The sequence below is a fragment of the Rhea pennata genome, chromosome 5 (genome assembly GCF_028389875.1).
Source record: "Rhea pennata isolate bPtePen1 chromosome 5, bPtePen1.pri, whole genome shotgun sequence".
NCBI classification, from domain to species: Eukaryota; Metazoa; Chordata; class Aves; order Rheiformes; family Rheidae; genus Rhea; species Rhea pennata.
This window is the reverse complement of record NC_084667.1, coordinates 54,941,571-54,954,911: the sequence shown is the minus strand read 5'-3', so window position 1 is coordinate 54,954,911 and position 13,341 is coordinate 54,941,571. Positions and strand designations below refer to the sequence as shown.

Sequence of the window (13,341 nt, the reverse complement as noted above, 5' to 3'; positions counted from 1 at the left end):
AGAAAACTGCTGGATCATTTAGATCATCTATGAAGAAGCTTTCAGAATGAGATGTTAAAGATATCCCCCCCCCCCAAAAAAAATGAAGATTTGAATATGGATCATTGAAGCAATGACAGGCAACAGAAATATGGAAGAAAAGGAATTGGAAAGAAGAACTTTCATATAGATTCAATTAACCTTTCACTCTTAAGTTCTCTCTGGGAGAGAACTCGTTTGGGACAGTTTGCACAATATAGAAGTGAAAACAGCCTGTCCAGAGACACACACCATTCACAACAATCTTGCAAACAACATTCCTGCAAGCTTCAAAAGAAGTTGCTCAAGTTTAAGTAGCAGAAACTTTTTCTGAACTCTGCAGTACTTGAACCAAAATAAGGTCTACAACTATTTTGGAGACAAAATATCTCATAGAAGCAATTTAAGAAAAGTAGAGGTTTCAAAACAATATCAAACAGAACTAGAAATCAAACGAAGCATTTTATTGCAAACAGACTGATTTGCTTCAGAGGTGAAATTTGCTCAGCAAATATTTGGGTTTTACAAGTTCTTTTCAGTGCCTCCATGCTAACAAGCATCAACTCGGTCTTTTTTTACAGTGACATTAGCAGACAGAAAGCTACTGCAGAAATTACATACTTGAAGTGCAATTCCTTTGTACTACCTCTCAAAAGTTAATCCTCAGTACAGATTTTTACTTTATTTTCTTCTTGATTAATGAAGTTATCCCTTTAAGTTAAGTTATTCTGAAGTAGGATTGTTTTCTTTGCAGAGTTATGAATATATTTAATTCCTTCAATACATTTATTTCCAAAACATAGTCTATAAAAATCTGAGCTCAGTTTGTTCAGAAACATGCACTTAATTCACTCCCAGTCTCATGTTTAGCCTTATCTTTCTTCTGACATACAAATTAACAATCACTAATTAAAAGGCAGCAATTAAAAGGCAGCAATGATTTTTGTATTTGTCTAAAACAAAGCTCAATTAAAAATACCAAAGCATTACCTCCAAATGGAAATAAAACTGTCTACAGTAAAGCTTTAGAAACTTTATTAACAACAAACCAAAAATCTAATTTGAAAGTAATCAATACTAACAATACTTAAACTTTTATAGCACTTATGGCAGTTTTAACAGTTCAGATACATGACTCTTTCATATTCCTTCACTTTTGATAAAGAAAAGTCTTTTGCAGTGATTTCAGCAAATACAGAAGTTCAGCTGACAAGCTGCATATTATTATTACTAATTTAACAAGAAACAGACTCTCATTGTTATTTCTCTACACAGAGGGTCAGAAGGCCTAGGTTACACAAAATAAGTACATCATCAATTCACAAAAACATAGCTGCTGCTTCACTGAGCTTCACCTTTCTGCATACAGTGTAGCCTTAACTGAAACATATTAACAGCTTAGTAAGCCTCATTGATGGGAGTATACTTTTATAATAGAGAGAATATCTACCTTCATTTCCAGTAAGATTTTTAAAGGAATTCTTCAACTTTTAATTGTTTAAGCAGCTGCTACCTTTTCATATGAAATTACTGAAAATTGTAATATTAAAAATGTTAGTATTATAGGAATTTGAGTAAGATTAAAATTCTTAGGCAAATACCAGTTATCAGCATCATCAGAACTCAAGTCTATTCTCTTGCTACTTAAGTGCCTTGTAATAAATAAATAAATAAATAAGGTGTCCTTGTTTTTATAGTTTTGTACCATACTGCTAAGAAACATACGCACACCCTGCAGCATGAGAACTGCTAATCTTGAAACACAGAACTGCTTCTTGAGAACTCTGAAATAATGCTTTTGAAGTAAAGAGTGATCTCATCTCTGGTTGCATGAAAGATGAGCTCTGAGTAGACCCATTAATTGTAGACACCACCCTAAAAATGAAGTCTAAAGGCTCCCCCAAAAGACTAGGGAGGAAAAGCACAGATATATTTTGATGTATCCTGAAAGTTGTGGCAATGACAACATGAGTAAGATTGTTCTATCCTTCAGCAAGAAGATTAACATCTAAAGGCATCAAGTGGAAGGAAGCCAGAAAAGAACTTCTTAAGTTCTCAAATATTCTAAACATTAAATAACAAATCAGAGGTACTGCTTCACAGACAAGGAATAAATGTTAGTAGCATTAAAATGCTTACTTTGAAGCCTTGACTGAGTAATATGAAGTCAAACACCCCACAAATGCACAAAAAATACAACAAATGCAGAATGTGAGAAAACTTTACCCTTCTCCTCACTAAAATAACTTTTTGTATAACTATCGTTGTTAATTAGTGTTTATGCTGAAAAAAGTAATACTTTAGAATAGTGTCAACACATTTAAGTAATATTATTAGTTTTTAAAGTTTATTATGAATTCCTACAGTAGGAAAAATGTCATTGTTAAGCTCTTCAAAGTTGAAGGCAAATACTAGTCTAATTCATTCATTAAAAGCAGTCCAAGTTTGAAGCATTATTAATAAATACCAAATGCTTGTGTAGTTAAAACAAAATAAACAAGAATGAAAACAGAAAGTATAAACACCCTCCCATTTTCCTGAAGCAAAAAAGCCTAGCCAACTTCATAGTTAAGGTTCTGGGAATTTTTCATTGTTATAATGAACAGCAGCAAAACTTATCTATAAAGACACTACCATCTGGTTACACAAGCCTCAGCATAACTATTTTTCCTTCTGCATTCACCCACTCTTTATTTCCCCCACCATAAACTTGCTCAGCTAAGTTTGTCTCATCTGCACCACAACTAACACAGAAGTGTTTTTAGACTCAACAAGCACAACAGGAAAAGAGGGCTGTTCTTTACATAAACCCTCTGTATTTAGAACTATAGCTAATGCAGTAACTCTAAGTTTTTGTATTTCTCCTTCAATACCCCAAGAGGCCTAGGAATAAGACATGTTGTTATTCTAAGAGTCACTTAACCACCTGCCCATCGCTGTTTTTCTCGACTTAGTTTAAGCTAAAGTATAAACATTATGAACTAGGGAACTGAGTGATTGGGAAGTGCTGATGTCTGAACCTGGGCCTTCAATACGTTAGGAATAAAAAAGCGACCATCGAAGAAACGGAGATGAAGTTACGTCCTGCTCCGCCACTCAAGACTACGAGAGCGGTTACAAGACAGCAGGTCAAAACGACACGGCCTACTTTTTCGAGGGAAAAGCCCCCCGGCTCGCCGGCGGGAAGGGCGGTGGGGGGAACGACGGCCCGCCATTCGTTACTACCGGCCAGGGGGCGCTCCTCGCACGGGCTGGCAGCGAGGTCCACCGAGCGGCCTGGCATTTCGGGGCCGCCGAGGACTGGCTGAATTTTGCAAGGGCAGCGGGCTCAACTCGGACCACACGTGAGAACAGGCCCCCGCGCCTCTCCCCCCACGCAACGAGGAAAAGCCGCTCGCACAGCAACTGGGGGAGCGGGTTTGGCGGCATCTTTGAGAGGAGAGAAAACAAACAAAAAAGTTTCGTCTTTAGCGGCCAGGTGGTAAGCAAGAAGAGGACAGATATGCGGCACCTTCCCGCTTGAAACGGTCCGAGTTCGCGCTGGGTCTAAGTCTGCCCCTGCTCCGTCAATACGGACACCCGCGCCGCGGACGCGCGGCCCCCCACGCCTGCGGCTAGAAGGCCGCGAGGGAGAAAGCGACAGCAACAATAACGCACAAGCCACCTCAGCATCTCCTGCGGCGGCCGCGGCGGGGGAGAAGAAAGGCGCTGCTGGCGGACGGGGCGGCGAGCAGCGGCCCCACAGCCCCTCACACTGCGGCACCGGAAGAGCCCACGGCCGGGGGCTGAGGGGGAAGCACGAGAGCGGGGGAAGGGCGAGAGCGAGCAGAAAGGGCCCCAGCGAAGAGGGAGCACGGGGCGCTACGAGGATAGCGGCGAGACAGGGGCTTTTAAGGCACTCTGCGAGGTTTCCAACTTACAACGGCATCGTCTCTCCGGCTCCTCCTCCTCCTCCGCCGCCGCCACCACCACCGCGTCTTCCCCTTCTCCCTCCTCCTCCTCTTCTTCCTCGTCCTCCCCCACCGCTGCTGCCTCTGGACCAGTCACTCCTCCCGCCGGGAAGCGGGGATCGTGATCATGGTCCGGGCCACGGTCGGACCGCAGGGGGGAAGGCAGAGCCGCTCGCTAGGCCTGGCCGCCGCCGCTTCACTTTCCTCTTCCCCTCCGGCCTTCTAACATGGCGCCCGGGCGCTACCACAGCAACGTTCTAGAACGGGGGGGGCCTTACGCAGCGGCGCGGCCACCCCCGCACGCCGCGCACGCTATCTCGCCCGCGCATGCTCAGTGGCCCCGAGGCCGGCGAACGGCCTGGGAGTCGTAGTTCCGGCTGGGGGAGCGAGCCCGAATTTGAAAACAAAGCGCTAACGGCTGCGCGGCGGCGCATGCGGCCGGCGGAGCGAGGCCTGGCTCGACACCTGCTCGGGCACCGGGGGGCTGCGGGGCGTGAGCGCCGCCTCTGATCGCCTTGGAGGCCAATGCCGGGGGGAGCGGGACTCCTCGTTACCCAAAAAGCGGCCAGAAGCTCTCCAGAGAGCCCGCGGCCCGGGCCGGGGCAGCCTGGCGGCCCCGCTGCTTCGCACCCAGCTGCAGAACTGGGTTTTGCATGTCTCCGTTCGTGTTCACCTCCCTCAGACGCGTTTGCTCTTTCACCTCCCGCACAGAGCAAGCGCCTGCTTGTGTAGTAATTGTTCTGTGAAGCTCTGCCCGCAGTCGATGGCATAGCTTTTGGAAAAATTAAAGGGGTAAAAATCACCAGCTCTTTACATATTTCTGCAAGAAAATCTCTTCTTAGAAAGTAAATATATTACAGCAAAAAAAAAAAAAAAAAAAAAAAAAGTTTTGTCTCCTTTTTTTAAAAAAAACAGTCCTTTTTTGTCGTTGTATCAAAAAATAAGACTCACTAATTACAAATCATTTTCCAAATGGCTCATAAGATAAACGGTGTGGCAACATACAGCAGCTGTAGACTCCTCACACACGCGCACACATTTTTTAAAAAACAATAAGAGGTGATGGTTCTGGGTTTTGTCCCTGGCTCTCATCACTGACATGGCTATGGCACTGTAAAGACAGCTAAGATACAGTTAGTTTTCTGTAAAAATAGTGAAATGTCTGGATAAGCATGTAAGGCATTAATAATTCTTATATCAAAAATAACAATTGAAATGTTTTTATGTCACCATTCTTTTAGGTGGTTTGTTTGTTTGTTTGTTTGTTTGTTTGTTTTTCCTCCTCCTCTCCCCAACAGTCCTTGCTTTCTGTTTTGGCAAAATACTGTATTTACATATTTGTTTTACAAGAAATAAGATGTCAATTTTAGCTCAGTCAGCATAGTTTTATCAGCAGTTTCTCTGAAAGCTGTATGAAATCAATAGGAAAAGGGAAAGGCAGCCAAACTGTATATGGAAAAGTACCTGTGACCAAGCTAGAAACTGCAGGTGCTTCTTCAAGAATCTATGAAAAACATGCATTAAACTTGAATGATGAAGAAATAGTAAATGTCATGAGAATTGCACCAATTTGTATGGACCAAACAAAAACCTAAGACTGATGGTAGACTTTTACTAGGAAAACATTAATCCAGCCAGTTATTAGTACAACACAAGAGGACTTTGTTGCATGGCCTTTTGTTTGTTGTCAGCTGATGGGCAAAGAGAAGATGTCCTGTTAAAAATTCTCATTTGTTATTTTTCTTGAAACTACTGCAGGACTGAACATGTTCTTAGTGATGGAAGCCTCTCTTCTAATGAGCAAAGGAAGTAAAAGAACTTGTTTCTTCTATTCTTTTCCATTTTCAGTAAAAACAACCTTTCTTTTTTGGAAGAAAATTTTTTCTCAGTCAAGTTGCTTGCTTCCACTATGGATCAAGGCAAGAATATCCTGCTTAGCTAGATTGTGTAACTGAAATAAACCAGGAAGAAAGATTTGGAGACATAATGGATTCTTATGGATCACAATTTCAAATAAATAAATGATATTCAGATGCACAGATGATGTATTAAGATGTGTAGTAAATTGCTCTTGTACTAGGAATAAGAATTAATACAACATAATAACACAATATGAGAAGTAAAAATGAAGATTATATAATAAACCTAAACAAAAAACATTTCAAAAACTAAGTATTATTATGGTAAAATGTATTAGGAATGTTCCGCCTTTCTATTTCACAGTATCTACAGCTGTCAGGATTTAATGTTTATCTGATTCGATTTCAGGATTGTTCTTGAAGAGATATTCTGCCTATAAACAGAAGATTTTCAAAGTTACATATATTTTCAACAAGTGCCTGATTTAAAATGTACACAAACTAGCAATAACAGTGGATAGCATCACTTTAAACAAAATCATACAAAGTATTAAATGGCTCTAAGATGTAATCTCTGACAGGTGTTAGAGAAAACGTTTCCCCACAACTACCCACCACATTCTCCCCCTTGGTAGCAGTGATTCCATCTCTATCATGGGCTAGTAGGACACAATTTGCACTCCATGGAAAATCCTAGGAGGGAGTACCCTAGGGGCTGATTTCTAGACCCAAAACTGTAGATAATACAGTTCTTACAAGTTACACAATTAATAGGGAAGATATCATTCTCCTACGGCTACAGGTAGTTATCACTCATCAGTCATCAACAATGTTAAAACAATTGAACATTTCTTCCTGCCTAATATGGTACATAATACTGACGCATTCATTTTAAGCTTTTGCTTAGCTAATACCAGTGTTTCTTTTCATTAAAACAGATTGCTTGTTAATACATTTCCTAGGAAATCAAGTAAGAATAGCAGTACAATAATAATGGTATCTGAATTCACTGTAGACCCTGAGCAGAAGGTTGAACCAAACTTGAGGTACCTTGCAACCTGAATAACTCTGCAATTCTGAATTTACTCTTGAGCTTATCTGTGTATTGTGAAAGGGATTATTAAAGAACTTTTATTCATCATTATGATTACATGTAGTGTCATGGCTAGAGTTCTGTAAGCAGCATGGAAACTGATGTCCCTCTTTCTGCAGGCCCCTTTGTCACTGCAGAATTGGCAGGATACATAAGAAGGGCAAGGAGAGAGATACACACCAGGATCAATTCTAATAGTGATTCCTCTCCTGTTACCGCCTGGTGAAACTAAATGATCTCCTTAGTTGTTACAAAGTGCCAAAATGCCCCATAAAAAGTAGCTACAGTATTCTTGGGTTTTAACAGTAATTACTGCTATCCTGAATTTCAGGTACTAACCATTGATGAAATGTCATTATGAAAATGAGAGAAAGAATTTAAGTCCTTATGTTATCAGAAATTCTTTGGGTCTAAGGGAGTATTTCCATTAAGCTTCTTCAAATACATTTAAGAAAAATAATATATAACCACCTTACCAGAAAATCAACTGGGTCATCTGGCCTGATCTTACAGCATTCATTTAACCCTTGCATAAGTGTTGGCATGACATGCTTCATTAAATAATTTCGTAATGGAATGGACTGGGCCTGCAGTAACTCCTCTTCCTGTCTCTTCACTTCCGCCAGACGTTTGTTCTACAAATAATGAACAAAAGAATAAAGAAGAAAATGTATAATATTCACCACATAGGACTTGACTAAATGATAATGGTGGCCTAGAGAATAGGAGTTAGAAACCACAGACAGATCTTGAAAATCTACACTTAGCAGCACAATTATGAACTCCTTACTAGATTTGGAGCATTGAGGAAAGTGAGCATGATGAAAACTGCAATAATGTACCTAGTAAACACCTAAAGGGAATGTTATTCTGTTTTACATGCTTCTATTTTCAGAAGCTATTTGGCAAAGTAACTGGAAAATACTTCAAATGTGCCACTTCAAAAATTACTGTTATTGCAAATGCAGATAATTTCTTGAGGGTTCATCGAACTGGGAGTAGGAGAAAGTTGACTCTAAGAAGAGCCTAGGTTCCCTAAATAACTGCAAAATATCTCCAAATTCTCCTTTTTTTAGGCTTTTATTTATGTCAGTTTTTGAGAGGAAGACACTAAAAAGACAGTGAATTACATCTGTTTACATCAGCTAAAATTATTCTTGTATTCTGGTCAGATCCAAAACAATGATTACACTCTGAAAGCAGAAAGTTAAAAAAAAAAAATCCTTGAGTTAGCCTTTTATCTATATAATAGCACTTAATAGCATCTGTACTTGCAATAGTTTTAGCCAGAAGATTGCTCAAACATTTATTGTCCTCTCTTCTCTCATTGTATTCAGCCTGAGTCATAGATAGAGCAAGCAGAGGAGACTAAAGAAAACTCTGAAGGCTGCTCTTCTGTACTCAAGGATGACATAAAAGCCATGTTCCAGTAAAACTGATCTACCTGATTCATTCAATCCAGGAATGATATTCAATAAATCATCTGTTCTTTGGTCACTCTACCAAGAGACTGTCACTAATCCACAGTCTCAAAGGTAAATGAATAGTTGCTTAGATTTCCTAAGTACCTGCCTATTTAAGCACATATTTTATTTAAATACCTACATGAGTTTCAGATAACATGCAGTTTGCTTTCATTAGAAAGAAAACTACATGTTATTTTCCTTAGTTAGATGGCTTTGAATTGAATGTAGATAAAAATGTGTTAACTATTCTTGCTAACCTTTCAGACAATCTTTCTGGAGAGCAGGAAATGCTCTTGAATGAAGCTGAATAATCTTGAATGAAGCTGAAAATAAGTATAGATAACAAAGAAAAGGTAATTCTTGTTTTTACAAGCCAACATCAAAGCAACATAAAAGCTTGCTTAAAAGTGAAAAAATTTAGAGTTTTAATTCCACATGGATATGTGTGCACATTCAAATGTAAGAGAAGAATTCTGCCTCAGAATGATCAGTTTGTTTTAAATATCTCTAAAAGGAGCCAATAGAAGAGCTGCCTTTTGTTGAAGTAGCCTGACTTTGGCTGAGAGCAAAGAAGTTACCGTGGTGGGTTTTTTTTTTTTTTTTTTTTTTTTTTTTTTTGTTTAATTAAAATGCCTTTAAATGTGGCAAAGTAAGTAAGAAAAAAGTAATAGGTGCAAACCCTATACAGTCAGCTACCCTAAATACTAAGTATTTCTTAAGGTATTAAAAAAAAAAAAAGCATCCTTCAGACTGCATCAGGTATTTGCCACCAAAAACCTGCTTAGCTCTTAGTAGTGTTTCTCCTGCAGGCTGTGCAGAGAGCTCCAGTGCAACCTGGAATATTGATCAGACTATGTGGAGTTAAAAGTCTTGTTTGAAAGGCATCTTCAATGATTAAAGATAATTCATTAAAACTGAGGATGGAGTATGTCAAGGAAATCTGAGCAAAAGTACCTCTTACTTGAATTTAGACTTTCTATACATTATTTGACAATTATATAGAAAATACATCAAATTATTATAGTAAATATTTAAAGATCAAGCCAGGAATACCAGATGAAATATCATTTACATGCTTCAGGGCATTTTCTAGACTAACTGATGGAATTTATACGGAAACTTTTAAACTCCTCCTTTTTATCATTCCTCTCAATAGATGATACAGCCTTTGTCAGAAAGAGGACTACACCATACATTTCACTGATCTATCCCACTTTCATAGACTGAGGTTCAAGCACTGTGCATACCTACATTCTGAATATTTCTCAGTGAAGTCATAAGGGTGATAACTTTGCCAACTCCATAGAAATAAAGTGAACAAAGTGAAAAATTACTACAAGATTGGTTATGTAAAGTCATCACTGTAAAAAATTTACAGTGAATTATAGTAGATATTTATAAATACTAAAATAAAAGAGCTATGACACAGCAATAAGAAAATGAGGATCAGAAAAGTTAGTCTAAACATATGCTGATAAGGACATGCAAACAATATGAATAAAGATTGTGTTCTTTAATTAGGGCCTCACCACAAAGGTATTGTGAGCCAAATCTGAAACATGATATAAAGAACTAAACAGAATATGCCATACTTTCCAAGTATAACAGCATAGGCCATATTTCAAAGCATAACAGGTTGCTGGAAGCCCCTCTGCTTCTATTTTTTGTATCACACAAATAATAATAGTTTCCCAGAAATATCTATTAACCTACCCACTCTTCCCATTTTTCCCTCCTTTCAGCCCTTTCCTCAGCTTCTTTACGCTCTCGCTCAGCTGCCTCTTCAGCTTCTTTGGCAAGGCGTTCCTCAGCTGCTTTGCGTTCTAATTTTTCTTTTTCTTCATCTGTCAGACCATAATTCCGAGGTTCCCCAATTTCTTTGATGATCTCTTTTACAATAATTCTGTTCTCAGGATCTTCAAGTTTGACTGCATCTTTTAAACAATACAAGAGACAAAATTTCAGGGCATTTGTCAATTATCAGTGATCATTATTGAGCAACTCCAAGACCTAACAATATATGGTGTCCACATTGGTTGCATTTTCCATTACAAGGTGTTGTTTTCAGGTGTCTATAACTGTCAATTTTTTGTTGTATAAAATTAAATTTTAAATGTGTGAGTCTAATAGTTTCCACTAAAACATTTTTTCTTTTCAAGATGATGTTGCAGAGAAATGTATTTAAGTGATTTTTAAAACTGTTTTGCTCAGCAATTGTAGCTTGCCTAAGTTTTGAAAACTTGGAAATGCAGTCATCAAAGCATCTGAGATGTTCCTTCAGCCAGTCTTAGGTCAGCTCATCCAAATGTATGAAACTATAAGCTTCTGAATCCCACTCACTCTGCCCCACAGGTTGCACAACAGATTGACGGAATTTGGCAACACACTCTCCGAAGTTTATTCATACACTGTTTTTTAATGTAGACCTATCTCTAGATAAACGTTTACTATGTTATACTTATAAAGCAAATCTGTAGCTTCGTTCAGGGGCATAGGGATTAAGCAAGATCTCTTTCATTTCATTCCTTCTTGCTATTAACTTTCCAAGGCTGTTTGGGCATCAGACGTGCAAAAGCAGAAAAATGGAGACTGTCTCTAGGGCTTTCTGGGCTTCTTATGTGTTATGAATACATACAGAGGTTTGTATTCAGTGTAGAGGCGTCTGGCAGAAGGTGTATAAAAATGTATGTAGAAAGGAAGAAAAGAGGGAATTTGAGGCACATAAAGATTAAAAATACAGAGGTAAAGATGGTAAGGGACTGGGGATATAAAGGTACAGAAATAATTTTAAATTTTCTATGTCAAGCAGTCCACTATTTCTGTAATTTTAGCTGCAGCTGGATATACGAATTACATTGCAAACTATTTTGCACTAATGAGCTCTTAGAAAGACTTTAAATGACTATTTTCTAATCATTTAAAGTATTTAGAACTCCTTCTGCATTGAATTTGAGCTCTCAAAGATTGCAGTCTTTTCTCAGATGGCCAAGTAAGATTTCAATGCAAATGTTACAATAATCATAATTAATTGCATATATACAAAGATAAATGTCTTTAAATAGAGTCAGCACTGACCTTAATCAAGGTTCACCACCAAAAAAGGAGTTCATAAATTAAATTTTCAAAGTAAAGTACTGTTATAATTCTAATATGCCATTTTTGCAGATGATTTAACATGCTTGTGTCACCATTCTCAGTTTGCAGATGAGAAAAGTAAGACACAAAGATAACTGGCTTACAAAATTCCTGTAGTGAGTCACTATAGAAAACAAGGGTTTCCAGAATCTTGAAGTCCCACTCCTTTGTACTAATTGTATTTCAGGCTCAGAAAAAATAATAAAAAATTCTTCAACCATTCCCCACTGAAGTCAGTAAACCCAGCCAACTTCCTTCAGGATATGACTGAGAAAACCGTGAAGACTCTGTTTAAATCTAATATTAAATGTAATGTGAAAAACAATAGCATCAGCTGAAGAGAGCAGAGCCAAACAAATATTTATATCTTATCATCTCCTTCCTTCTATAAATTGAAAGATGGTAAAACAGATTTTAGTAGAAAACTGCTTGAGGAAAAAAAAAAGCAGGACAGAATACAAAAATCACTCATCAAAGATATAATATGCCCATAGATACCTGGAAGTGGAAAGACAGAAGCGAAATCTAGGGATAATTCTAAATCTAAATCTAAAATCACCATATTAACACACCATTTTTGTCTAAAAGTATATTTCCTAACAACACAAGTAAATATTATTCTCAAAATAATCCCTATAATGACTGATATTACATAAATAAAATGAGGAACGCAATTATCATTAAGGCTGTTCCATAACTAACTTTTCATAACTGATCTCAAACAGAGTCATTCTTCATATCTGCAGTTTGATTCTAGTTCCAGGGTATTCCCTCTATTCTCCTTTTTTTCCCCCCTCCTCTCCATAACCTAAAAAGAATTTTCTTAAGAGTGCTGTCATCCTGTTCTCATTGTTTTAAATGTACAGGCATTTGTTTTGAATGAACAGACAGATCAGGATTTCTTGGATAGTGTGCAAAAAACAAATTTTTCTTACATAAAGGTATAGTACAAAACAGATGCAGTACAAAACTTCTGCTCTAAGTCACTAATCATTTGCTTTCATACTTAATTTATTACTAAATATCAATATAGTGTCATGGCATTTGAGGATAAATCTAAATTTAAAAAATATATGCAATTTTAACATTGTAACATCATGAAATGTACCGTCACATTGATATAGGAGTATGCCAATGTAGAAGTCTGCAAGATATGTCAGAAAAATATTTGGGTTATTTAGTTTTACAATTAAAATGCAAATTTTAAAAACAAGTTAACTGTTTGAACCAATGAAAATGACTCAGAAAAGGGCATACAGATATTTATACAAATATTTTAAAATGCTTATTGTATACTTATTAATATTTATTAATATTGTTAATTAGAAATAGTTTATATATGTACAAATACTATACTATCTCTAAAGAGCATATGTAATTTTTTTATTATTTCATACCAATAATCTGAGGATATATTTCAAGTTCATCAAAATAGTTGAGAACAGTTTCATCTTCTGTGTTTAACTCTCTGAAGAGATTAAGAGATCTCAGGAACTGGTCTTGAATATAATGAGTTCCAGCGACAACACTCTCTGGGAGATTTATTATTCTGTTTTTAAGGAATTCATCAGTTGCAGTCAAAGAAATAACAAATTCTGTGAAGAAGAACATATTTTCTGGTAATTAATTTCTGTGCCATATATTATTATTATTTTTCCTCCTTATTATCTATTTTAAACCATAAATTAACATAAGTAGATGTAAATTGTATACATCTTTATACACAAGTTCATTATGAAATGCCTTATATTCAACCTCTCCATTTAGAGCAGTCTACCAGTATTTATTAAGAGAAAATATGTCTAGAAAGAAGCTGCATG

At 37.5% G+C, this 13,341-nt stretch overlaps 2 protein-coding genes across 7 annotated transcripts in view; both read right to left on the bottom strand.

Annotated features, from left to right (window-relative positions):
- PAPOLA (poly(A) polymerase alpha) overlaps positions 1-4,226 on the bottom strand; it is a 45,360-nt gene extending 41,134 nt beyond the window's left edge. For 2 of the 4 annotated variants that reach the window (XM_062576291.1, XM_062576292.1), the window contains exon 1: positions 3,939-4,226. In XM_062576291.1, coding sequence (XP_062432275.1) covers positions 3,939-3,946 — 8 coding nt within the window. In that variant the 5' untranslated portion in view covers positions 3,947-4,226. The remainder of the gene's footprint in view (positions 1-3,938) is intronic. The other 2 variants (XM_062576293.1, XM_062576294.1) reach the window with 2 other exon arrangements.
- Positions 4,227-5,639: 1,413 nt separating this feature from the next.
- AK7 (adenylate kinase 7) overlaps positions 5,640-13,341 on the bottom strand; it is a 28,133-nt gene continuing 20,431 nt past the window's right edge. For 2 of the 3 annotated variants that reach the window (XM_062576741.1, XM_062576739.1), the window contains 4 exons: positions 12,919-13,116; positions 10,100-10,320; positions 7,397-7,555; positions 5,640-5,919 (listed from right to left, as the gene is read on the bottom strand). In XM_062576741.1, coding sequence (XP_062432725.1) covers positions 5,854-5,919; positions 7,397-7,555; positions 10,100-10,320; positions 12,919-13,116 — 644 coding nt within the window. In that variant the 3' untranslated portion in view covers positions 5,640-5,853. Of the gene's footprint in view, positions 5,920-6,081; positions 6,262-7,396; positions 7,556-10,099; positions 10,321-12,918; positions 13,117-13,341 lie in introns of those variants that run through there. The other variant, XM_062576740.1, reaches the window with a different exon arrangement.